The sequence below is a fragment of the Lycorma delicatula genome, chromosome 3 (assembly GCF_047948215.1).
Source record: "Lycorma delicatula isolate Av1 chromosome 3, ASM4794821v1, whole genome shotgun sequence".
Lineage (NCBI taxonomy): Eukaryota > Metazoa > Arthropoda > Insecta > Hemiptera > Fulgoridae > Lycorma > Lycorma delicatula.
In genome coordinates, this window is record NC_134457.1 from 220,648,899 (window position 1) to 220,676,530 (window position 27,632).

Genomic DNA, 27,632 nt, shown 5'->3' on the forward strand with positions numbered 1-27,632 from the left:
ATAACAGTATTTCTGCACTGATGGACCTTTGTCGAACTTCTGGACATGGACTTTGTCGAACAGACGGTAGTTACTTGGTCCTAAGTCCAGGATAGGCTGAAAATGTTTCAGTTGAATGAAACTGAACATTGTTATGCAGAAAACAATACCCCTTTGTTGTACTGCTGTTCTGGATTGATTTCATAACTTTTTAAGTAGGGTTCAGCTTAAAAGAGGTCCCATCACTTAGTTTAGTCTACAAATAATAATTTACTGGCAAACACTTACATAATAATTTACAGATGTTTAAATGTCCATCCACTTCTATGCACTTGTCAACACGTTTAACTGTGTTCCAGGCTACTATTGTAAGCTGTATCCCATCTATTTCCTGAATGGAATTTTTAATGTCTGTCTTTCGTTCAATTCTTGCAGGGTGTGTGGACTGCTCCTATAAAAAACTTGATTTTTTATAGGATCTTTCTTACTGCTCCATTAAAAAAATCCTGTAACATCTCTGTAATAGAATGAGTTGTACAGCAAGTGGTGCTGTCTTGTTGCATCTGGCTGTTACGCTTTTCCTCTTGCAGCAAGGCTATGAATTGTAGGATCATTTTTTGGTAGACAGCATCATCCAAGTTTTTTAAAAAACAAGGGTCCTATTATTTGTCACCTTGATATCGCATACTATACACCTACTTTTTGTGGACGTAGGGGAGAATCAAAGAAATCTGTGCAGGTTTTCATTACCCCTGGTTCAATAGTTCAGACTACTTTCTTCATCTGTGAAAAACACTATTTAAAATGCCAATGTTGCCTCTAATGAAATTCTTGAACCACTGACAGTAGTAAATCCTTTTGAATGGCATTAGTTAGCTTATGAAACACCTGTATTCCATGAATGTTATCAAAACATGTGATGTTGAAACTGACTGTGTTGGGCACGTTTCTGGTCTAACTCTGAACCCGTTTCGTGTAATTTTTCAACTAAATTCTGAGTAACACTTTTCACTGGTGCTTCCTTTTCAAATTTCTCCCTGAACTTTTGGCAACACACAACATGAGATTTGGTCTTGTAAATAAGTTTCAATCATGAATACACATTCTTACGACAGTCAACAACCTTGCAACCTTGTCAATAGCCTATATGCAACCTTGTTCAAAAGCCAATGCTTGACAAAGACTGGCAACACTTAAATGTGCAAGTAATAAAACAGTCCTCCTCACCAGCTCCAGTCGCACCATCTTCCATATTATTTTACCCATCTCACACCAATATGTGCATTTTAACAAAAATATGCATTTAGTATAAACTATTTGAATGGATGGAGCTTTTTTTAAGTCGAACATACTATATATATTTCATTATAATCTTCTGATGTTATTGTAGACTCCAGGTTCCATCAATTATGTCAACAAAACTCCCTTGCTATTGCAAACACCATAGATATAATTTTTGGCTCAATTTTGAATATTTGACACTTTTTATCTGAGTATGTGACTGAGAAAGCAACCACTGATAATGATCCATTGTTGCATTCATATGAATGCAATTTACGTGAATGTAGAACACAATTTTTTCACATATTTCAACAAATTCTCATGTCATGATCAAATTCACCTTTTCCTCTTTTTGTTCCTATCTGAACTCTGGCAGTAATTTCTAACAGCATTCACAATAGCATTATACCCATAAAGATTGCACAATTGTGAAAGGATATTTGTTTTAATAGCTAGGATGTGATTTACTAACACTAAACACACTGGTTGGCAGAAGATACATAAGTAATGAGATTATAGATTACTGTTACCTATTGCAGATGTACAATGTTGCTATAAGACTAGTTTGTTTTCAACAATCAGAACTTTATTTAGGAACAACTCTTGTAATTTACGAAGAAAGAAATTATTTCAAACACCATTTAATTAAATAATCAATTTAATTTTCATTTATTTTAGTCCAATTCAGTTTTTAAAAATAAATTACATCATATAATAATAATAATAATAATTACAAAGGCCAATAATACCTAATTGGTTTTTACCACTTGCCTTTTTTGACTAACTGAACTAATTTGTAATCAATAACAATTAACTTTTCTAACCAAAAGTTATACCACATCAATTTATACTTTTCACATTGCTTCTTTTCTATTTTCAATAATTTACAAGTTTGATAATAAAGAATAATTATTACTGTGTAATATTTACATTTAATATTTGGCACCTGTGTTATTTATCAGTGGTAATAGATAATAAATATTGTTCCTGTATATATATCTACAAATTATATAATATACAATTCTTTTTTGTGTTTTTATTTATAGCTTTTTTCTTAACAATATTTATTACAAGTTAGATTTATTTCTCAAAAAGTCATTTGGTAGAAAAAAATATGGTTAAAACACTTATAAAATAATGAATGATTATAACTGTATTATACAAAAAATACAATTAAAAAAATGAATTAAATAAAATAAAAAAATATTATTACAAAATACTACTAGTATTATACATTATTTATTGCCAAAATAAATTAATATTTTTTTGTTAAACTGGTTTAGGGAAATAGCAAATATAACTTTATAATGAAATAAAATTGAGGCAAGTGGTTCTTTTGTTTAATCTAATGCTACTGATATTAATCTAATGCTACTGTAATGTCATACAGCAAACAAAATTCAAGGAATCCATCAGTCAACCTGAAACCAATCAAATTATTTATTTAAGTTCATAAAATAAATCATTTATATAAGCCAATAAATGCCAATTACTTACAGCAATGAATCACAAATAAAATAAAATAAAGTTTTTCCTACAAGTGTTCAATGTGAGCACAATTCATCACCCTGCATAATTCAACTGATGAGTTTATTTCACACTTTAACCAGTATATCTGGAGTAATATAATAAAAAGAACTATAAAAATGAAAAATATGACTGCCAGAAAAAACTGAACTAAAAAAAAAGAAAATGAGGTATGAAAATAAAGGATTAAATATCATTATGCAGCAGTATTCAATAAAATAATGGGTGACCAATCAATCGACAGTTTTAATTTGTAGAAATTTGTTTTCATGTTGTAGAAATAGCAGGCATTTAAGGATGTGTAATGATTAAGATCTTACCAGGTCTTATATTGATAAGAAAATTCTTTCCTTCAATGAAAATATTTAAATGCAGTCTGGGGAGGGGGCTCTGAATAATAATTATTTTATATTAAAGAACCCCCCTGCTATATAAATAAATATATTAATTTATATTTAAGAGATCAACCCTAAGTACTGAATAATTGAAATAGGATTTCATTACACAAATAGAAGTGGTTTTGTGAACTTGATTCGCATCATCAGCTGCATACAAAAAAACATCATAAACTTGCAATCCATGAAAACATACCACTTATTCGCTTATAATTTGTGATAAGTTAAAAATATTTTAAACAAATTAAATTTAACTTATCATACTTTGAAGTCTTATAAAAAAATTTTAAAACTTTTAATTAAACATTTTTTAATATTATAATCAAAACAAGAAACAAAAAATTGTTTAAAATTATAAAAATTTATCAATTAAGTTAAAATTAAAATGTAAAAATATAATTAAAACAAAGATAAAAATTAAAACTTTTAAAGTAAAAACAAAAACTTAAGCAAAGAAAAATCATGTGCCAGCCGTTTCACTGAATTTACCCTACTGACTATATTGACAGATCAAATACTGCAGCCTTTATACTACTGTCATCCTTGTATTCTGTTTGAAGGTTGATCATATTATTCTTATGTTTATATATACAATACCTTTCTAAAATGTCAAAACCGAAATCCTGTTAATCCTATCCATATTGCATTTTTTAATTCCTAATATTTTTAAGTTTGTCTGAATATCTGATATTGTGTGTTTATTTTTAATAAAATGATCCGATACATTCAAAAAACCCAGTTTACTTTTTTTATAACTTTTAAAATGTTTTATAAATCTAGCTTTAAAAGATATAGTGATCTTACCAATATAAATAAATATTGCCACAATCATTACATACAATTTCATAAATACCATTCAAATTCTATATATCAGAAGTATTATTACGTATATTACTTATTAAATGTTTTATTATGTGGTTATTCGTTTTGTATGCAGGTTTGAACTTATTATTATCACAAACCTTTGTAATGTAAACACTGCACAGTGTTTACATTACAAAGGTTTGGACCTAAAAGGTAACAAGGAGGCACTGTATGCAAGGCATGTGTGTGAGCACATGCCAGACTGATGAAAGGAAACTTACATTCAGACCTTTCACTGAAGGACGTGATGCAAATAAACATAATAGGAAAACATAAGAAAACAAGGAAGCAGGGTCTGCATCCACGTATGTCCTACTGGCAGCAGGTGATGAAGACCAGAGGACAAAGCACATGGTGGACGGGCTGAACAAGCTTTGGAAGGCAGAAAAAAGGTAGATTGGAATAGTGGCAGCCAATGAAGACATAGGCCGTACTAACAAGAAAAGCGACAGAATACTGGTGTGTCCGGTGGGGACTTAAAGCTCCGTTATACCTGTTTGGTAAAGGAGCAAGTAAACGAGAGGGACCCCACTGGGCCCAAAGACGGTCATGGTGACAATGAGAAAGGAGGGTGCCACCTATGCACACCCTCCTGAAGGATGTTAAGAGGTGTGTAGGGAATGACCTGGCAGAAGATATCCTTTCAGTGCGAAAGGGACCAAGAGAAAAGGTGAAAGTTAGGCTGAAAGAAAACAGTGAGGGAAGAACCACACTGAAATCAAGGGGTGGGTCACAGATCCAAGGACTGGTGGTGATGGACAGGTCAAAAGGGGAGAGAATGGTGTCAGTCCATATCAAAGATCTCGACCTAGAAACCATGAAGGAAGAATTGACTGAGGCGGTAAAAAAGGAAGTTGGAGCTGATGAAGAAATACGTGTTACCTCAGAATGCGCCTGCATTCGGCAGCATGAAGAATGCCATGATGGTCCTGGCCCAGAAACATGCAGGAAGGTTGACATAGAAAAGGAGGCTACTTGTTGGCACTCATGTTGAGTGGAGCCGAGGAGGGAAGTAGAATCATGCTATAGATGTTGGGAGCCAGGCCACAAGGCTGTAGAATGCAGAGGCCCCAACAGGTCATGTAATTGCTACAACTGTGGAGCCTTAGGTCACTTCAGAGAAGAATGTAAGGAACCCACCAGATGTGTATCTTGCAGGAAAGAAGGAGAAAGAATTGGAAGCTTCAGTTGTAACAAATTACGTCAGAAATGAGAATATTACAAATTAACCTAAACAGATGTTGGGTGGCCCATGGATGAATCACTGATAGAAAAGGAGACATGGCCATCTATGACATAATTGGGAGATATGCGAAAATAAAAATAGAGTGAGGAGAGGGAAGACTACTGTTGAAAACAAGCAAGTGTCAGTGTGTGTGGACAAACTCTTGGTGGTGGTTGGTTCTCTCCCACTAACTTGCATTAATGATGGAGGGGATCCAACATTTATAGGAAGGGGCAGAGGATTGGTGGTGGATGTAACCTTTGTGTCTGAAGGCATGGTGAGGAGAGTGGTAGAATGGCAGGTCCTATCCACGGACTTCGCCAGTGATCATTGTGGTATCAGCTTCCAGATGGAGTGGGGAAATGTGGATCAAGAGGAAATCCAGACTATCTGGGGCCCAATGAAGCACAGGTGTAAAGGAAAGTGGAAGCATGAGCTGCTAGATTTGCGCAGAACCCACTGGACGAGCTGGAGGTACTCATGAGGACCTCAAAGAAGAATCCAACAGCGTAGCTCCTGTTAGGGGTTTAAGAAGGAGAAGGGCCTACTGGTGGACAACGAGGATTGCTGAACTAAGAGGGAAAGTCATGAGTGCACAAAGAAGACCAAAGGAGACATGGGGAAGATGATCTGATGCTAGTAGAAGAACTAAAGGCAGCCAGGAAAAGGCTCACAGCAGAAATCAAGGAGCAAAAAAGGGAAGCTTGGAGGAAGCTTTGGGCTGAAATAGACAATAATCCTTGTGGGCAGGCATACCAGATTGTGACGGAGACGCCTGTCTACTATCACAGAAGACCAAGTGAGGGGAGTCGTACGTGAGCTTTTCCCAGCACAACATCATCAGTGAGAAAGAATAGAGCTGGGGCAATCAAGGCGCTTCAAGGTGGGTGAAACCATGCTGGCAACAAGAGAGATAAATGTTAAAACGAGTTCAGAATCGGATGGTGTTCCGGGGCTGGTCATGAAAAAACTGATGGAAAGCCACCCTTGGCCAGTTTTGGAAGCAATAAATATTGCGGTACAGGATGGTCAATTCCTGGAATGCTGGAAGGAGGCCAGATTGGTCTTACTCCCAAAGGCAGAGATGCAAATGGGAATACCTGGAGGATACTGCCCATTGTGCCTGCTTAGCACAATGGGAAAGGTATTTGCCTCTTGGCAGGAAGGCTCTCAGACAAGAAAAGAAACGGAGACCTTTCACAGAATCAGTTCAGGTTCAGGAATGGGAGGTCTACTATAGATGCAGTAGAGAGGGTGGTCTCCTGGGCAAATCAGAAGGCAGCGGGCACCTGGCGCTGGAGGAGAATACAGTGGTGGTACTGCTTGATGTAAAGAACGCTTTCAATAACGTTCCTTGTTCAGCTGTCATGGAAGAACTGGAATGGAGGGAAATAAGCCTATACATAAGAGCGTTGGTTAACGACTATTTAAATAACCGGAGAGTAAAGGCGACGTCAGAAGGAGGCGTGGGCTGCGACTTCTATATTCATGGGGAGGGGGGTGCCGCAGAGTTAGGTATTGGAACCCCTCCTATGGAATATTGTTTTCAACGGAGTACTCAGGCTAGAGTGCCTGGGGACACGGAGGTCGTGGCCTATGCAGACGATCTGGTGCTGCTGGTCTCAGGGGCCAGTGAGGGTGAAGTGGAAGATACAGCTAACACGGCGATAACAAAAGTAAGTAGATGGCTAAATGCGAAGGGGCTAAGGCTGGCCCCGGAGAAGACCTCTGTTTTAGTGATGGCTGGCCGACGAAGACTGAGGAAGATCACCCTGGTAGTCGATGGAGTTAGGATGTGGCAAGTTGGGGTGGCCTAGTACTCTGGAGTGTAGCTGGATAGAAGGAGGAGCTTTGGAGAACATGTCAGCCAGGTCATGCACAGAAGGGGCATCAGATGTCAATGGCATTGACAAGGGTAATGCCAAGAGTAGGAACCCCCTAAGACTTCAACCAGAACATTCATCATGTCAGTGACCACCTCAATCGCGCTGTATCCAGCCCCGGCATGGGGAGAAGCGATGGCTTTCAGAAAGAAATCTGCCATACTGGATGCGGTGCAGAGAAGGGCAGCGCTAAGTGTATCGGCGGCATACAGGACGGTTTCAGGGGAGGCGGTCAGAGTGTTGGCAGGTCTTCCACCAAACCCACTGGGTTGGTCTAGTGGTGAACGCGTCTTCCCAAATCAGCTGATTTGGAAGTCGAGAGTTCCAGCGTTCAAGTCCTAGTAAAGCCAGCTATTTTACACGGACTTGAATACTAGATTGTGGATACCGGTGTTCTTTGGTGGTTGGGTTTCAATTAACCACACATCTCAGGTATGGTTGAACTGAGAATGTACAAGAATATACTTCATTCACACTCATACATATCATCCTCATTCATCCTCTGAAGTATTATCTAAAGGGACGCTAAACAGGAAAAAGAAGAGGTCTTCCGCCAACCTGTCTTCTAAATAGGAGTAAATAGGAGGGTTGGCATGACTGCTGCCCAGGCGCATAGGCAGATGATAGAAGAATGGCAAGAGATTTGGGACACCTCGACCAAAAGAAGATGGACCTGTTAGTTGACAAAATGAATAGAACCGTGGAATAGGCAAATGAAGGGGGAGCTGGGATACCATCTAACCCATCTCCTGACAGGCCACGGTGACTTTGACGTATACCTGCAGAGATTTCACTTGAGAGAGGACTCTGGGTGTGTTTACTGTGTGGAGGAGAACACCCCAGAACACCTTCTTCCTTTGCAATAGGTGGGCCCAACTAAGGCATGAGTTAGGGGTAGATGAACTTACCCTTGACACAGTGGTAGAATACATGCACTGAGGGGAAGGCCACTGGAGAGCGATGTAGGAGTGGTTCACCCGAATACTCTGATACAAGGAAGAAGTGGAAAGGACAGGGCGCCGGTAGAGGATCTTAATGCCTGGAGAACATGATATCCAAACTGAGAGTGCAAGGAATAATACTGAGAGGAGGATGTAGAATAAGAATTTTCGTTGTTAATTTTAAGTTCCACACATAGAATAGTTAAATAATATTGCAATTAAGGAGTCAATTGTATTCTGATAATTTGTAATTTGTATTTTTGTGTATATGAAATGTTATCACTTGTCAAATCTAAATGTATATTCTCATACTAGTTTGTGAAAATTCACACCAATATGTGGATTTTGGGTAAATTGTTGATAGCTAATGGTATTGTAATTTAAGTGTTCAATTATTTTGATGTAAATGTATGATTAATTTTTGTGTATACGTTGTCTAAAACAAAGGACACTAAAAGCTATACTGAGAGGATAGCATAAATAAATTAATTTGTAAATGTTAATATTGGGAATTCAATAATGCGTATGATGCAGATCTTGTGTATTTCATTAAGGGTTAAATAGTATTTTAAGTGTTAAATTGTATCTTGTGTAATATTATGTGTTCAATGGTCCATTGTAAACCAATAAGATTTTGTATTATTCTGTATATTGTGTGTAAATTCACCAGGGCATGCACGTCACTCACCATGTACTAGGTGCAACCTCACGATAGGGAAGGTAGGTTAACTTTCCCCTATTGCTAATGGGAAAGAAAAAGTGAAAGGTGGCAAGGGAAAGGGAAGAGGGGAAGGAGAGCATGTGCTCAATGGCTAGGGAAACTAGTTGCTGTAAGTAAGGGAGAAGGAGGAAGTTAATGTTAAGTTAAAGACCAGGGTTGAAATGTGGTGACGTATAGAGATAGGGAGGCAGCCTTTATGCCTAGGGTGCCCTGGCTCAATTACATGCAAGTGTAGAAGAACCGGGACTCCCTGATGATGGCATAAGGGACCCTCGAGGTGTGTGAGGGTCGCGGGCAGTGAAGGGCATGTGAAACACATGCTTGGAACTGGTAGGTTAGGAACAGGGAGGGCAGCCTCCTAATGGAAGGAGGTGTTGGGAACCTAGATGGGGAGATCAACATATCCTGATGAAACTAGGAGGACCCCAATGAGAGAACCTCAGAGGAGGCAAGTCAGGAAGGGCAGTCTGCTGCCACGACACTCCGAGGTGACTGAGTTTTGCTTAATGGTGAGGACCAGTTGCTTTGGGGTGTTTAGGAATGGTCAAAAAAAAACCTTTGTAATGTGTTCGACTATTTTATCAGTATATACATATTTTAAATACACACTGTCAATTTTTTGTGCGTTATTTTTAATTTTTACCATTTGTTTATTATAACTATTATATAGCAATCTGTTTTATAATAATATTTAATTTTTTGTTTAATTCATTTTTATTTCCATTATTTTTTGTATAATTAATTCCTCTATTTACCATATTTGTATAAGTACTAATCTTATGTGACCATGGGCGATTTGAAGCTCTATATATTGTGGTTTTGTTGGATGTTGGTTTCCTATATACTGAAGTTATACATTGATTATTTTTACTAAAATTAATACCAACATCAAAATTTATTTTTCTATTGTTATCAATTTCAAATATAAATTTCAAATCATTACAGTTTGAGTGTAAATTATTGAAGATTATTAAATGTTCTTCATTTATGACCAGATTATAGACTACAAAAATATCATCAACGTATCTAATCCACAGTAAAATATCATATGTATGTGTAATCCCATAAACTATTTTATCTTCAAACTACTGTGTTAAAATCTCAGACAATGTGGATGACTTCAGTAGCGTACTTTGTTGTAATATTTGTTATCAAAACTAAAATAATTTTGTTAGCATATGTTCTTATAATAACAATGACGTTTTAAATAAACAAGGGACCTTCATGATTTTGTACTAATATTTTCTTTAATATATTAATAATGGCTTCTATGGGTATACTTGGACACATATTACAGATATCATAACTAACCATGCTAGTTTACTTACTTACTAATTAGTTAGTTTAGTTTTAGTTAGTAGTAAGTTAGCAAAGTTTTTCAAAGGAAGGTTTAATTAATATTATACACAGACACTCTGAGTTCTTTTTCTATATTTAGCTGAGATCTATATTTCCCCTTCAAAGCAGCCACTGCAGAAAATTCGGTTTCTCAAAGGTAGGATATTGATCTTCAGCTTTGTAAGTTTTAACACATTCATTCACATTTGTAAGCATTTCTAGGTTTTTTAACTTTAAATTTCCGCTTCATAACTCCAATTTTCTACAAAAAGCATTAACTTTATCACTTGTATCCAACATGTGTATTTGTTCCTTGGAGTTGAAGATTCAAAGTATTTAATTTCTTGAATATGTTGACCAATTCAATCACAAATAAATTATCTCAAAACGTTTCGGCTTCCAGTCGGTTTCCTCTTCTTGAAAAATGGCTATTTCATTTCTTAAATCAAAAACACGTTGCAAACATTTCCCACTTGATAACTATCTTGCCTCACAAAAAAAATAGTAACGCTGAATGTACTGCACCCATGTCTTTACAAAGTGCAGAAAATTTCTTGATTTTAGAATTATTCTCATTTTTATATAATTTACTGATGGTTACAACCATCATTAGCACAATATTCAGATCAGGACTCATTTCTTTGGAAGCCAGAGCTTCTCTGTGGATGATGCAATGTGTCCAGACAAACTGTGGAGATTTTTGTTTCACAAATGCTTGTAAATCCCCCTCTATGAATCATGAGACCTTGCCGTTGGTGAGGGGGCTTGAGTGCTCAGGGATACAGAGTAGCTGGACCGAAGGTGCAACCATATCGGAGAGGTATCTGTTGAGAGCCAGACTAAGGAATGATTCCTGAAAGAAGGCAGCAGCTCTTTCAGTAGTTGTTAGGGGCTTGAGTCAGAATGACTTAAACGGCCATATCAACATCACTCAGTCCTCTGAGTACTGCGCAGCTGAAAGCAATGGAAAACTACAGCTGTTTTTTTTCCAAGAAAATGTGGCTCTCTGGATTTTCACATAACAATAATGGAGGCGCCTTCCTTGGTAAAATATTCCGGAGGTAAAACAGTCCCCCGTTTGGATCTCCGGGTGGAGACTACTAAAGGAAGGGGTCACCAGAAAACTAAAAAATAACATTCTACGAGTCGGAGCGTGGAATGTTAGAAGCTTGAAAAAGGTTGGTAGGCTAGAAAATTTAAAAAGGGAAATGGATAGGGTGAATGTGGATATAGTAGGAATTAGTGAGGTTCGGTGGGAAGAGGAAGGCGACTTTTGGTCAGGTGACTTTAGAGTAATTAACTCAGCGTCAAATAATGGGCAGGCAGGAGTAGGTTTCGTGATGAACAAGAAGATAGGGAGGAGAGTGGAGTATTTCAAGACGCATAGCGATAGAATCATTGTAATAAGGATAAAATCAAAACCTAAACCGACAACAATTAACGTCTATATGCCTACAAGCGCCCATGATGATGATGAGGTAGAGTGTGTATACGAAGAGATTGATGAAGCAATTAAACACGTAAAAGGAGATGAAAATTTAATAATAGTTGGAGATTGGAATGCAAGCATTGGAAAAGGCAAGGAAGGAAATATAGTGGGTGAATACGGGCTGGGCAAAAGGAATGAAAGAGGTGACCGAATTATAGAGTTTTGCACGAAGTATAATTTAGTAATTGCCAACACCCAATTTAAAAATCATAATAGAAGAATATACACTTGGAAAAAGCCAGGCGATACTGCAAGGTATCAGATAGATTATATCATGGTTAAGCAAAGATTTAGAAATCAACTCGTTGTCTGCAAAACTTACCCTGGAGCAGACATTGATAGCGACCATAATTTGGTGATAATGAAATGTAGATTGGGGTTTAAAAACCTGAAGAAAAGGTGTCAGATGAATTGGTGGAATTTAGAGAAGCTTGAGGAAGAGGAGGTAAAGAAGATTTTTGAGGAGGACATCGCAAGAGGTCTGAGTAAAAAAGATAAGGTAGAAAATGTAGAAGAAGAATGGGAGAATGTTAAAAAGGAAATTCTTAAATCAGCAGAAGCAAACTTAGGCGGAATAAAGAGAACCGGTAGAAAACCTTGGGTTTCAGACGATACATTGCAGCTGATGGATGAACGTAGAAAATATAAGAGTGCTAGTGATGAAGAAAGTAAAAGGAACTATCGGCAAATAAGAAATGCTATAAACAGGAAGTGCAAACTGGCAAAAGAAGAGTGGATTAAAGAAAAGTGTTCAGAAGTGGAAAGAGAAATGAACATTGGTAAAATAGACGGAGCATACAGGAAAGTTAAGGAAAATTTTGGGGTACATAAATTAAAATCTAATAATGTGTTAAACAAAGATGGTACACCAATATATAATACGAAAGGTAAAGTCGATAGATGGGTGGAATATATTGAAGAGTTATACGGAGGAAATGAATTAGAAAATGGTGTTATAGAGGAAGAAGAGGAAGTTGAGGAGGATGAAATGGGAGAAACAATACTGAGATCTGAATTTAAGAGAGCATTAAAAGATTTAAATGGCAGAAAGGCTCCTGGAATAGACGGAATACCTGTAGAATTACTGCGCAGTGCAGGTGAGGAAGCGATTGATAGATTATACAAACTGGTGTGTAATATTTATGAAAAAGGGAAATTTCCGTCAGACTTCAAAAAAAGTGTTATAGTAATGATACCAAAGAAAGCAGGGGCAGATAAATGTGAAGAATACAGAACAATTAGTTTAACTAGTCATGCATCAAAAATCTTAACTAGAATTCTATACAGAAGAATTGAGAGGAGAGTGGAGGAAGTGTTAGGAGAAGAGCAATTTGGTTTCAGGAAAAGTATAGGGACAAGGGAAGCAATTTTAGGCCTCAGATTAATAGTAGAAGGAAGATTAAAGAAAAACAAACCAACATACTTGGCGTTTATAGACCTAGAAAAGGCATTCGATAACGTAGACTGGAATAAAATGTTCAGCATTTTAAAAAAAATTAGGGTTCAAATACAGAGATAGAAGAACAATTGCTAACATGTACAGGAACCAAACAGCAACAGTAACAATTGAAGAACATAAGAAAGAAGCCGTAATAAGAAAGGAAGTCCGACAAGGATGTTCCCTATCTCCGTTACTTTTTAATCTTTACATGGAACTAGCAGTTAATGATGTTAAAGAACAATTTAGATTCGGAGTAACAGTACAAGGTGAAAAGATAAAGATGCTACGATTTGCTGATGATATAGTAATTCTAGCCGAGAGTAAAAAGGATTTAGAAGAAACAATGAACGGCATAGATGAAGTCCTACGCAAGAACTATCGCATGAAAATAAACAAGAACAAAACAAAAGTAATGAAATGTAGTAGAAATAACAAAGATGGACCACTGAATGTGAAAATAGGAGAAGAAAAGATTATGGAGGTAGAAGAATTTTGTTATTTGGGAAGTAGAATTACTAAAGATGGACGAAGCAGGAGCGATATAAAATGCCGAATAGCACAAGCTAAACGAGCCTTCAGAAAGAAATATAATTTGTTTACATCAAAAATTAATTTAAATGTCAGGAAAAGATTTTTGAAAGTGTATGTTTGGAGTGTCGCTTTATATGGAAGTGAAACTTGGACAATCGGAGTATCTGAGAAGAAAAGATCAGAAGCTTTTGAAATGCGGTGCTATAGGAGAATATTAAAAATTAGATGGGTGGATAAAGTGACAAATGAAGAGGTATCGTGGCAAATAGATGAAGAAAGAAGCATTTGGAAAAATATAGTTAAAAGAAGAGACAGACTTACAGACCACATATTAAGGCATTCTGGAATAGTCGTTTTAATATTGGAGGGACAGGTAGAAGGGAAAAATTGTGCAAGCAGGCAACATTTGGAATATGTAAAACAAATTATTAGGGATGTAGGATGTAGGGGGTATACTGAAATGAAACGACTAGCACTAGATAGGGAATCTTGGAGAGCTGCATCAAACCAGTCAAATGACTGAAGACAAAAAAAAAAATGCTTGTATAATTTGGAATCTTCCAGACATTGAATGAGCACCATTGGTGCATATTCTGACAAAAATTTTCCACTCTGAGTTTGCCTTGTTTATAAAATCAGTTAAGACAGCAAATAATGTGAGTGCTGTTGTTTTGAGTTCTACTGGTTTGCAGAAAAGTAGTTCTTCTATTGCTGACATACCATCACAAAATCAAACATAGGCAATGAAATGAGCATCTCTCTATAGCTATCTGTTGCCTCATCAGGCTGAATTAAAAACAATTTGTCATGCAACTTCCCAAAAAGCTGATGCTGTACATCTTCAGCTATATCACCAATTCAACGGGCAATAGTATCATTTGACAGAAGTATGGACTATAATTGTTTGGCAAAATTATCTCTATAGTTTCTACAATCTCAATTGCAGCTGGCAAAATAAGCTCTTCGCCAATGCTATGAGGCTTATTACATCTGGCTATTTTATATGAAACTTTGTAAGAGGCAAGTAAAGCTTTTTCATTCACAAAGTTTTTTTTTAAAAACGATGATTGCATTTCATATGATTTTAATTTTAATTTGAAGCATTCTCAGGGTTTGTTAACGTATTCACTATGAAGTGTTTCCAAATGACGTTAAGTTTATTAGGTTTCATGCTGTCTGCTGCCAAAGGTTTTGGGCAAATGACACACAGGGGCCTTTCGTCTTCATTTACTTCAGTACTGGTAAACCCAAAATTTAAATATTCTTGGGAATATTTTCTTGATTTTATTTTCAGATTCATGCTCATCTATGCACTTGCTGATGCTTCACTATCGTCTAATGCTTGCTTACACCCACTTAAAAATTTATCCATGATTCTGTATAAATCTACTGCCACGAGTATTTAATTGCAATTAACACGCAAATAACAACATACATATTTATGATAGATTCAACAGTGATAGAAGAACCAACTCGACTGAGACTGGTTGGAATTGAATGAAGTGAAGCATTTATACACGTTTGCGCAGACAATCGTGCAGATGTTCCAGAATGTTCAAGACAAATCAGAACTTCTTGCCAAGCCGCAAGAATGTCTGATTGGTGAACATAAGACAGAGAGCAACAGAGAGGCATCAATTCTGGTTCTGTCAATGAAACGGATCGGTGTTGCAAAATAAGCAAATAAATTTACTTATTCTTGGTCATTTGTAAGGTTTGGAATTAAGGTCATAGTGTAGCTTTAGCGTCAAAATACTCAAAATACGTTACTATTGTGTACTTTGTTATTGTATGAGAGAGGGGAAGCGTGATGAAAATTATGATTGAAAATTGGGTTACAAATATTGAAAGGTAGCGTTGAGAAATGCTGCCTGTACAGAATTAAGCCAGTGAGGAGGTGCACCATCTTGTCTAATAAAATTCTCTATTGGGAAGTCCCTTTTGCAAAGGGACTTCCCAATATTTTTGGGAAGTCCTTTTTATAAAAGTTCATATGAATTATCTGACCCCAAGATACAGAAATTAAGTGTATTAACTTTTCCAAGATGAAATGTTGATTCATCACTAAAACAATAAGATCAAGAAAGTTGTCATCTTCATGCTGCAACACTTTCGACTGTCAGCATACCCAAAGTAATTGATAGGCTTCAGCATATTTAAGTGTTTCCTTCAAACATTCCACTTTCATCACCAGCATTTCCTAGTTCTGGCTGGCCTTCATAACACATTTTTTATGTCTATGCAGGAAACACTCCCTGACATTCAACATTTTCTTCAGATAGTTGTCCCATACACTTTCCTTTAAACAGACATCCAGTTGTTTCAAACTGATTACACCATTGGCAATTATTATTGTTACTTGGAGGATCACAATTAAACTTTCTACAGGATTCATGTTGAATTGTAACTACAGATTCACATTTAGCAAATTGCAAAACACAGAAAGTTTTCTGTTCAGTCATGTTCTTTACTACGGTGCTGTGAAGCAGAAAGATAGGGAATCAGATTACAGCCATATGTGTAATGAAAACAGTCCTTACTACTCTTTGAGTCTAGTCATAAAAAATGAATACTGTACATCTAATGAGATGTAAGATATATATTTAATATATATTTCTTAAATGTAAGAAATATTAAAACAAATTAAAACCCCAACATTCTTTTTTATATACCCAGTATTTGTAAAGTTTGAGGTCAAACTGAAATCTTCAAAAACTTGTTTTATTATTTTTGTTATACGAACAAAAAGTTTAATACTAATTTAGTAATACTAATCGATTAGCTCATCCAACTAACCTGATTGAGCCCTATGACCTCTGGCTGTTCCAAAAACAGATAATTTTTTGACACAAGTGATATTTATGTAATGTGATAGAACTATTCTGTGAAAATTTTTCAGGTCTGTTTTCAGAAATGGTAACACTATTTAAACCACCAATGTATAGATGTAAAAGGCAGAAGTACTTTGACAGCAACAGTAGCCACAGGCAAAGGCAACTGGTAGATTGATTAGAAGTGCAAATGTAAGAGAGGAAATTCATAGTTTTAAATGAAAGTGATGAAGGAGATGTCTGGAAAGGCATTAATGGAGGGGGACCTTCTAAATCAAAGCAACCAATTATTCATACCTTTGGAATTTCAGCCCAAAGGTTGACCTTTTTTACTTATAGTGACTGATATAGGTTAATATGAGAATATTTTGGGGTAAAATTTCTTCAAAGGAGAGAATATGATTATATACAAACACACTATAGACCGATACAAGGCTGGCAGTCAAGGTATGGTGAGATTTCTAATTCTGCAAAATCTAGTAGTTTTGGATGTGAATTCTACTCTCAGATCTTCATTCAAAAAGACCACCGAGAGAGCAATTTTTGAACAGTTCTTAGAAACCAGGAATCTTTACTGGGTCAACTTTTGCCAACCAACCATTAAATTTCTTTTCAGAAATTAGAAAGTTACATCATGGCATACTATGAAAGACTTGAAATTACAATGTCTGGCCTGACACTAGTATTAGTGATTGTAGGCTAATAATCCATGAAATAGTACATTACTTCATCCAGGGTGAGCCAAGTGAGAAGGGACAGTATTCCTTTAGAGACAATGGACACAAAAGAAGAAGACTGCCAATCTGTGACTACCAGAATAAAGAAGTTAATGTAGAGCGTGAACCTCAAGTGTGAAATGGCAGCTTCCATCTCGCAGGATTTCATATCCATTTGTTAACTGATTTTCCATAGGAGAGTTTGGAACTGATGCAGAAAGGTAGTTAGTTGTTACCCTGAGCACACAGTACCTGAAGCTGTCATAATCAACTATGCACCTTCCAGAGTTGTTCAAGGGAGAACAGAAGGTATTCTAATCCTCTGAGTATGCTGAATCCAAGAATTAGCACCATCAGGAAGTGATATCAGAAATACTGCCTGTGCAAAACCAGATCAAAACACCTCCTGAGCTATGTAACTGCATGAAAAGAAACAAGACTGTCACTGACAATGCCAATTTGAAAGGCTTCGAGGTATGCTGTCAAAGGTGCTGCAGAGAGCCATGGCTAGTTGGTTAGTTGTTATACTGGCCTAAAATAAAATCAGTCTTATCTAGTCTCCAATGCAGGGTGGTAGAACTAAGAAGAACAATTTGACCAACTTGCTAGACATCCCTGGATACATAGTTTCCAGATTTTGCAGTGGCTCCACTGATGTCACCAGCTTTTACCAATGAAATGAACCAAGGGGGTTCCAGGATAGATTAAGAAGGGCAGTGGTACTAACTAGCTCATCCTGTACATAATCCTTGCATTATGTACAATTATCCCTGCTTGGGAGACTGTTCAGAGGTGCTTCAATTAGAGAGGATTGCTCTAGTTAAGGCTTTAGAAATAGGGATTTGGATGAGGTTAGCAATCATCAATTGATCAGAGCTGGTCTTTGACTGTTGCTTGAGGAAAGGTTAAGGACACACTAAGTACAATATTTAGAACTAAGGAAAATACACCTTCAAAAATGGGTTTGGCTCTTAGAGATATATTATTGCAGCCTTACCCAATAATGAACCAATTACCAATATAGAATGCACCAATTACAAATATATTTTGGTATTTTTTATTGATATCAAAGCAGCATTCTCTGTTCATTGTACTGAAATTCAATTATGTGGAAACTTTCATGTCAAAGGGTTTCTGAAGCTGTCCAAGCCATTGTCAAGGATTGCCTGAGTAATAGAATGACCACTTAAAACTACACACTTACCTGTGTAAATGTTTATCACCAAAGGGGTCTGTATTGGGCCCTCTCTTCTGGAATATGCTGTCTGATGACTTTAACATGGGTCTATCATTCCTAGAGAGATTTAATATACAAGCTTTTATGGATGACTACTTACCCTTAGTGTATGGTAACACATATTTACAATTAAAAGAACACAGTGCAAATGGCTGAGGTTGTCTTGAGGACTTGATATACTAGAAAAATTTAAAAATATCTGCAATTAAGATGAAATATACTCTTCTGAAATATGTCAAAGTTACATTTCAATTGCAATCCCCACATTAAATATAAAGGGACAATTGGTAGTCAGAAACCCTAGGTATCTGGCTATTCTGTTAAATGATAAATTGCTTTTTTAGTAATCATATTAGACAGTTAATAAATTTGCCATGATATTATATAATAATATTTATTATTTGCACAAATTAAAAGGAACAACTCATCAAGAGTTTGGCTTACATTTGGGTAGGTTAAAGATGGTATTTAAGTTTTTTATGACAGTGCCTTACGCAACACTACACAATGTTCTTGGTTTACTCGGATTAAAAAGAAGTGTGACCTGGTGTTTCATGCTTCATTTTGGGATATGTTCTCTCAGTGAATTTAGTCATAAAGGTGCAGGCTACTATACATGAGCTCAAAGTGAGAGGGATGCATATATTTGGTGACTATTTGTTGGAGAAATGCTGCCTGGGAAAGCTACCTCATTATTAATAAACTTTATTTCAAATTTCATTATATCACCCACACTACTCTAAAGAGGAGGTTCAAGTACTCAATTGGAAAAAGCAGACTTCCAGCTGATGGAAAATCTGTGTATGAATTCAAATCATACAGGGAAATGGTGTAAAATAGATTCTAGGTATGCCAATTTATGCAAACTGGAGGAGAGGTGGTGTGAGTAATGCCAGTTTATGAATTATCAGCTAACTTTCTAATCACATTTTCTAAATTAACATTCTGTTATACATTCAACAATTCGTTCTGAACACTTCAGTATTTAAATAAAATGGAACATAGTAGTAGTAAAAGGATAGATGAAAGTTTTAGTTTTAATATAACAATAAAATAAACAAAACCAATAGCTTCAATCTAATTTTCCCAACAGAAGCACAAAACACTCTTCCCATCAATTAAAAATTATTGGAAATTTAAGTACTAAAGCCAAAAAAACTAAGTGCTATGCAAATTGGAAAACGCTGTTTGTAATGTCATTTGTGTAGAATATAAGAAAAGAAAAGAAATGGATCAGGAATGGAATGAAAGTAATTTTAATAAAGAGTGGAATGTAGCAAGGTATGCTACCTTGAGCAAATTAAGAGAATGCAGCAAGCCAGTTTAGAGAATAGCGATTAAAAAAGTTAAAACTGATTACCCATTCAAGAAGGAAGGTGGATGATTATAGGAAAATAAAATAATTGATGTTTAAAAGAATATGCAATCCTCAGTATGAGGGTGTATAATACACACAAGAAATTTTACTTAATTCTGTAAGATCGAAACATTCTTTTCAATGATAATGGCTGATTTAACCTTGTCAAGCACTAGTGTTACCTCAATATCATTCCTTTATGTTGAGTCTGCTAGAATAAGTATGTGTTTATAAGCACATCTTTATAATAACTATTTTTTTTTAAATATAAATTTTTCAAACATATGAAAAATAGGTTTCAGTTGAAATTTCCCCTTCACAATTTCCTACTAAAAATAAAATTATTTCAGTTTGATGCAGAAATCCTGATATCATCTTTAACTTCCTTAACTAAAAAAACCTTCCATAACTATCCTTAAATCCTCTGCAACTTCTGTCAGGGTTACAGAAGATAAAACTGCATGGTTACTAAACTGATATTATACGTGAACAGAAAGATCCAGACCATGAAAAACATTTATTATATTACAACTGATTTCATTCTCTTATAAATAAAAATGGGATTGAGGTGCTGAATGTGTTCATTTTACAATGAAGATTGGTTTTACCTGGGTAAGATATGCAACTTTTGTATTAAAATAGCAGTATGCCTGAACAATAAATTTGTTTTTGTTTCTGAACAACACAAGTATGCTGTTTTTTGTATTTTTGTTTGATATGCAACTTCCTGCTACAATGTTCTAGATCTTTTATTTTTTTTATAAATTGAGGACGGTTAATCGAGTACACAATATCAATAAAATCTAACGACTGTAAGAAAGAAAATTAAATTAATGAATGAATAAATGTAAATAATACGTTTATCTCATTTATTAAATCTCTGATATTAAGCAATTGGAAGGACATACTTATATAATCCATTTTATCATATGGATAATTTAATAAAATATTCTTAAAATATATTAACTTACATAAGTTTTTTATGAGGCAGCTGCACGAATTTCCAGCTTTCTTTCAACATTACTCATCCACTTTGTTAATGCTCTTTCCATCTTAAGATTTTTTCGACAGTGAGATAAAAGACTAGATGCAATATGTAAAGGACATCCACCGTTGGTTGGATGTCCTTTTCGCATAGCTGGTGCGACCAGCGTAGCCCAACCTTCAGCTACATTAGGGAATAAATGAACAGCATGCTGAGATAATGATAAACTGCGTTTAAAATCTCCACTTAACATATGGCATACACTAACAACTGGCAAAACCTGTTTAAATAAAAATTCAACTTTAAAAGATAAATTAATAATGAAATAAATATAAATAAATGAACCATTAAATTATGTTTTACATTAACAAATATTTTAAATTCTTATTTTTTATTATTGTGTTAGAATAATATTGTGCTACAAAGCTTAACAGTAGTAGATGAAGTGACACAATAAAAAATTATTCCCTAAAATTACAACTCCCATCCCAGGCTTACTAAGGAGAGCGAGATGAAGTAATTTCCCATTTTTTTTTCACTGAACCAAATACACTAATGCATATAATCAGGCCAAGCTCACTGAAATTCAGATAACATTTCTCTTTGTAAGTGTGCTGGGAAGCAAGTTTAGCATGTTTCAACTAGTGGCATATTTCAGAACACAAAGCTTTTTGCCACATCACACTACCATTGTTAATCATCAAGCTAACAAACATTATTATTATTATTGCGATTATAGTTAATCATAATAATAACAGTCATCAAAAATAATAATATTAATAATCAAAAAGTTACATATAAAATAGAATTTCCAATAAGGACAGGATTTATCTAAATGTAGTTAAATCATAAAAACCAAAATACAGTTGCTTAGACTCAAGACATTATAATGATCGATAACATTAACTCCTAATATTGCATTAATAAAAAGTTAATATTAGACCAGTTTGATGTTCAAACAATTCCATTCACTGAAAATACCTTTACAATAGTACTACCCTAACAAAAAAATATTTATGAATGGATTTAATATTTCATCACTTTCACTAACTGCCTGTGGTAACTCACCAAACAACTTCCTGTATTCACCCACTATTCACATTAGAATGTACACTTGTGACATCACTTCAATCGCATAAAATTAAATTTGCAGCGTTACGCTTATACTTGCTTCTTACTGATCACTTAATACTGATTTTATCCCTTGACTGAACAGTGTTTATATACCCTGACCTGCAGAACCAGCCGCATTCCTCAACAGTTGAAGCATGAGAATTATCGCCCACACCTTTACATTTTCTCATAAATTCCTACTCTGGCCAGTAACCCTTCTCATCGAACAACAGCTGTCATTGACAGTATTACAAAGAACAACTGTTCAACGAGCCTGTTGGCCTGAGAAAAGGATTCCTTTTAGTACCTTTCTGGATCACTTTCATTGTTATTCTTTTATACTTTCTTCTTAATTGGAAGGAATCCATTACCCAGGTCCGTTATACTAGTCTTATTACAATATTATAAGAGAACTACATGCTATCCTGAAAATGCATTCAGGAAACACTCGAAGAATGGATAAAGAGTTGGGAATTGTGTATTGCCAGTGAAAGAACTGAATTATACTGTCAATGGATGGGGAACACGCTTAATAAAGTCACAAAGCAGTAACATTTTTATTGAAAAATTCAATATTTTTTTTGGGTATACTTCAATTTTGAAAATTAATTTTTATATTTAAGTTACTAATGTTAATATTTTTTTATATAAATAATTTTTTCCAATTGTATTAGGATAATATGTACACATGAACATTCCTATCATACTTAAATACTTTCCCAAAAATCATATTTCTCTTAAAGATACAATTGATAATACTTTTTCATTATTAAAATAGATCAGCAATGATTACAATATTTACAAATAAAGACATGATGAATTTCAAGTTTCAATTACAACACTTCAAAATTTAAACAGTAATTTGACAATTAACTATTTCACCTTATTAAGATCACTTTAAAACTAATTAATTCACTTCTTTTTTTTGCAACATTATAATCAAATTTCCTGAACTTAACACAATGAATAATAGTTTTTTAGAAAACGTTTTTGGCCTTTTCCCCCAATTAATAATGAAGAAAAATTTCCATTAAGTGTGTGATAGCTTACTAAGTTAGTGAAATATCCCTATTGAGTTTCAGGTTTCCAGTTCTCTTCTGGTTTGAAGATGGACAATGGACAACTCCAAGAACAAGGATATTTCCATCTATTTAATATTTGAGCGTTTTCTTTACGTAAAAGGACAATCATTTTATTTGAACACTGCAAGTTTTATGTACTTATTTTGGTATAACACTAATCTTAGATTCCTATCTAACTCAACTATTACCACCTATGATTGTTATACTGAAACTTAAGAAATATAATGTATTCATTACAACTTAGTTCCTAATACTAACAGTTACATGTTCCTTAATTGATGAAAAGATCTGAAGTTCAAAAACCTGATGAAGAAGATAAAATTAAGTATTTATCTAACAGGTGTTTCAAAAAGGATGCAACCTTAAGATTAGGAAGGTATTAGTCACACATAAGTCATGTAGAACCATAGTCCCATAAATAAATTTTATTTCTCCCTACATATCAGTTGGCAACACTGTACTCAAGGTTAGCAGCTTGTAACAGTTGACATGAGTTGACTAGTGATTTTTTTTTTTTTTAAGGCGAAAAACGATTGATCGTTATCAACGCCCGGAAAATAAATAAATAAATAAAAGTAAAAGTAAAAGTAATTAAAACTTAAAACTACTATCACAGTAAGCAAAATCCGGAATGGGTGTAAAAGGCCCATTCTCGGATAACAAAAACACTAACATGTAACTTAAAACTACGTTAAAAACTATCATATTAAAATTAAATAAAAATTAAAACTAAAAAAAGAGATAAAACTTACAACTAATATCACAGACAAATTTAAAAAACATAAAAAAAAAACAAAAAAAAAAAAAAACAAAATATGAATATATATATATATATATATATATATAAAAAACAAAATTCCGATAGGGAGTGTAAAAGACTCGCTACTCGGATAACAAAAACAATACATAGGACTGGAGTAATTAAATTTTTTGTATTAACCCTATACTACGCAAAAACGGAAACATCCGGTCTAAAACCTCTTTATCATTACACAAGATACCACGGATGTTTCTAGGTAGTTTAAATTTACTACGCAATGCCGCATAACATATGCAGTCCACGAGTATGCCACATACTCGTGACTGTGCGCCACGCACAGTCACGCGGCAGTTGCATCGTGCGCATAGAGGTGGTTGTCCTCTTGTAAACAAGTACTCGTGTGTGACCCTTGTGTGTCCTATCCGCAATCGACAGAGAACTACTTCCTCACGCCGGGGTTTTCTGTATGAATAAAAGTGTTTTAAATGTTGGAGAGCACTACACGAGTCACTGCAAATAAGAATTTTTCTATATTTAGGGTTAATGATGTTTAGAGCCTTATTTATAGCGTATAGTTCAGCGGTAAACACACTTGTAATACCGGGTAGACCAAACATATAAGTTCTTTCATTGACAACAAATGCACCCAACTGTATCGTTTTGTTTCGATCCATCAGTGTATACAACCGCGTCTGGTTTCATCTTGGAGAGAACACACTGAAACATTTGCTGAAAGATAATAGATGGTATTGATTGTTTATTGTATGTAGTCAGGTCAAAATTAAAATTTATGAGGTTTATTCTCCATGGAGAATATGAGCAAGGATACATAGGAAAAAATGACGGTGTGTCAACATTTATATGCTGCAGCAGACGCCAGGTACGGACACCTACAGGTGCAGTACGACGTGGATGGTCCTCATACTTTACTAGATTAGGATTTCTAATGACCGAGTCAAGAACTGGGTGATTTGGCTGTCCTCTGAGACGAGCAAAATAAGATAATAAGAGCTGGTCTCGTCTATCCCAAAGTGATGGTTCACCACAGTCTACAAGTAAGGTTGCGACAGGACTTGATCTAAACGCGCCTGTGGCAAGCCGAAGGAAAGCATGATGTACACTAACCAGCATTTTAAGCACGGTTTGACGAGACACAACCATAATCTAAACGGGAGTGAACAAAGGAATAGTAAAAACGTATCATACATGATCTATCGGCTCCCCAGTTGGTGTTAGTAAGGACTCGCATCATATCTAGAAGTTTGGAACATTTTGTTTTCAATTCTTTTAAATGTTTGACCCAAGTAAGACGGCTATCAAAAAATAAACCTAAAAACTTGACGTAAGTAGAGATAGTAATAGTCTCTCCATTCAGAAATATTTGCGGAATAGAAGGGTTTCGTAGCCGAGAAAAAACTACACATTTTGTTTTTTCGGATGAAAATGTGAAACCAGTAATCCTGGACCAAGCTTCAAGGTGAGATATAGTGTTCTGCAGTAGTCTCTCTGCTGTAGGTGCTGAACGGCTTGCAATGTAGATAGCAAAGTCGTCAGCAAATAGAGAGCATGAGACAGGAGCCTGAACACATTTGGTAATATCGTTTATGGCTACAGAAAATAAGGTGGCACGTAATACACACTACCTTGGCGCACTCCATTCTCCAAGATGACACTATCTGAGAGCGAATCATCCACACGAACACGAGCCGTTCGGTGATTTAAGAATCCCCGGATAAAAGCAAGCATATTGCCCTTGATTCCCCATTCTTTGAGAGTGTTAAGAATACCACGTCGCCAGGCTGTGTCATACGCCTTTTTTATATCGAAGAAGATAGCGACGAGGTGCTGCCGATTTAGGAAAGCATTTTGTATGGCTGTTTCTAGTGACACTAAATGGTCAATAGAAGATCGTCCTTGTCGAAAACCACACTGTTCTGGAGATAGAAAGCCATGTTTCTCAAAGTACCATGTAAGTCTGGGGTTTACCATTCTCTCCATTATTTTACACAAAACGCTTGTCAACGAAATAGGGCGGTAGCTTGAGGGGGTTCGTTTGGTCTTTACCAGGTTTTAGTACTGGTATAATAAATGCTTCTGACCAGCAGGGTGGGAAGACTTGTTCGGAGAATAAACCATTGAACATATTCAAAAGTTGTTGTAGTGCCGAATTAGGAAGGTGTGAAAGCATGGAAAGGCGAATGTTGTCCGGTCCAGGGGAAGTGTCCCGTGAGTTTTTAAGTGCATGTAACAATTCTTTAAATACGAATGGAGTGTTTAATTCACCAACCAAGTCACCAATGTTTAACGATAATACTTCTATTTGTATCTTGTAACGTTGAAAATCGTTATTATATGATGAGGTGAGACACCGAGCGGAAAGATTTTGCTAGACTATTTGCCACTTCCGAGGATGATGAAAGGAGTTCTCCTTCATCAATAAGACCAAGAATAGATTGTTTTGGTGATCCGAAAATTGCACGAATTTTCATCCATACAGTAGACGTGGGAGTAGTGCGTGAGATAGTGCTCACGTATTTCGTCCATGAATTCCTCTTAGCGTCCAAGAATACTCGACGGCACACCGCTCTAGCCCTGCGGTATAAATTTAGATGTTCTGTTGTAGGCCTACGATTAAATTTACGTAGTGCCTGCCGTCGATTCCTAATAGCATTTTTGCAATCATCGTTCCACCATGGAATGAAAGGACGTCTAGGATTACCCGATGTTTGTGGGATATATCTGTTGGCATTCTCAAGCATCATGGACGTAAAAGAAGAATACTGGTCGAGGATGTTCGCTCCATCGTCATACTGAGATTGGAATGCTTTATGGTATCCGTTCCAATCTGCCTTTTCAACAATCCATCTCCGTGGCCTTCTTTTAATCTCGCAGTCTATACCGAAACCAATAATAATTGGTCTATGATCACTGCCGTGAAAGTCATCACAAACCGACCAATTAAAATGAGGGAGCACATTCGGTGAGCGTATGGAAAGATCAAGGTTAGATACAGTACCAGTTGATAAGGACATGAATGTGTGTGATCCATTATTCAGTAGGCAAAGGTCAAAATCTTGTCTCAATCTGTTTATCATATTTCCTCGAGTGGAGCAGAAGGTTGAGCCCCAGGAAATATGATGGGCATTGAAGTCTCCTACTATGAACGATGGAGATGGTATTTGTGTGAGGAGATTTGAGACATCTAAAGCACTGAACTCAGTGTTCGGTGAGAGATACAGATTGCAGATATGCAATTTGAAGGGAATAGAGACCTTTACTGCAATAGCAGGAATGACAGTGGTTAGTTGAATTCTTGTAGCTGACACCCCATTCTTCATGAAAATCGCTACTCCACCACTCTCCCTACTGTCTACTAGGCAGTCGTATCTCTCACAGAAGTATCCTCTGAGTGTAATTCGGTCATGTTGTAGAAGGTGACACATGATTAGTGGATCATGTGTGTGCGCTAGTACTCTAATATCTTCAATGCGGGACCGAATACCTCTAACATTCCACTGAATAATGTTCACAAGTGTAAAAAATAAATAAAAAAATAAGTTTCGGAAATTATATAAAAATTAGTTGTACGTGATTCGGTTTTTCTTTTTTGTATTTTTTATTTTAAAGAACTCCGATGCCCTAGGGTCGGGTGGTTCTTCAACCATATCCTCCAGTAAATGAGGTGATGGTGGAGGAGATTTATTTTAATGGGATGCTGCAGTTAACATCCCAGAGGTGGTGGTTATGTGGGTTCCCTTTCCGGGGAGCTTATTAGGTGGCTTACTGCCAGCTGTGATAGTCGCTAGTCGTGCCGGTACGACTTTGGGAGCAGGAACTTGAGTGTGTATCACATTGTTGGATTCACTAACTGCGACGAAAGAAGTTTTCTTCATCTTTGTCAGCTCTGAGATAGTGGCTGTAAGTGAAGCTACTTGA

General features: G+C 35.8%; 1 protein-coding gene across 1 annotated transcript in view; it reads right to left on the reverse strand.

Annotated features, from left to right (window-relative positions):
• Positions 1-1,900: 1,900 nt before the first annotated feature.
• LOC142322448 (tetratricopeptide repeat protein 37-like) overlaps positions 1,901-27,632 on the reverse strand; it is a 139,430-nt gene continuing 113,698 nt past the window's right edge. Inside the window, exons 19-20 of the mRNA XM_075361547.1 lie at positions 20,728-21,021; positions 1,901-2,681 (exon numbers count right to left, since the gene is read on the reverse strand). Coding sequence (XP_075217662.1) covers positions 20,737-21,021 — 285 coding nt within the window. The 3' untranslated portion in view covers positions 1,901-2,681; positions 20,728-20,736. The remainder of the gene's footprint in view (positions 2,682-20,727; positions 21,022-27,632) is intronic.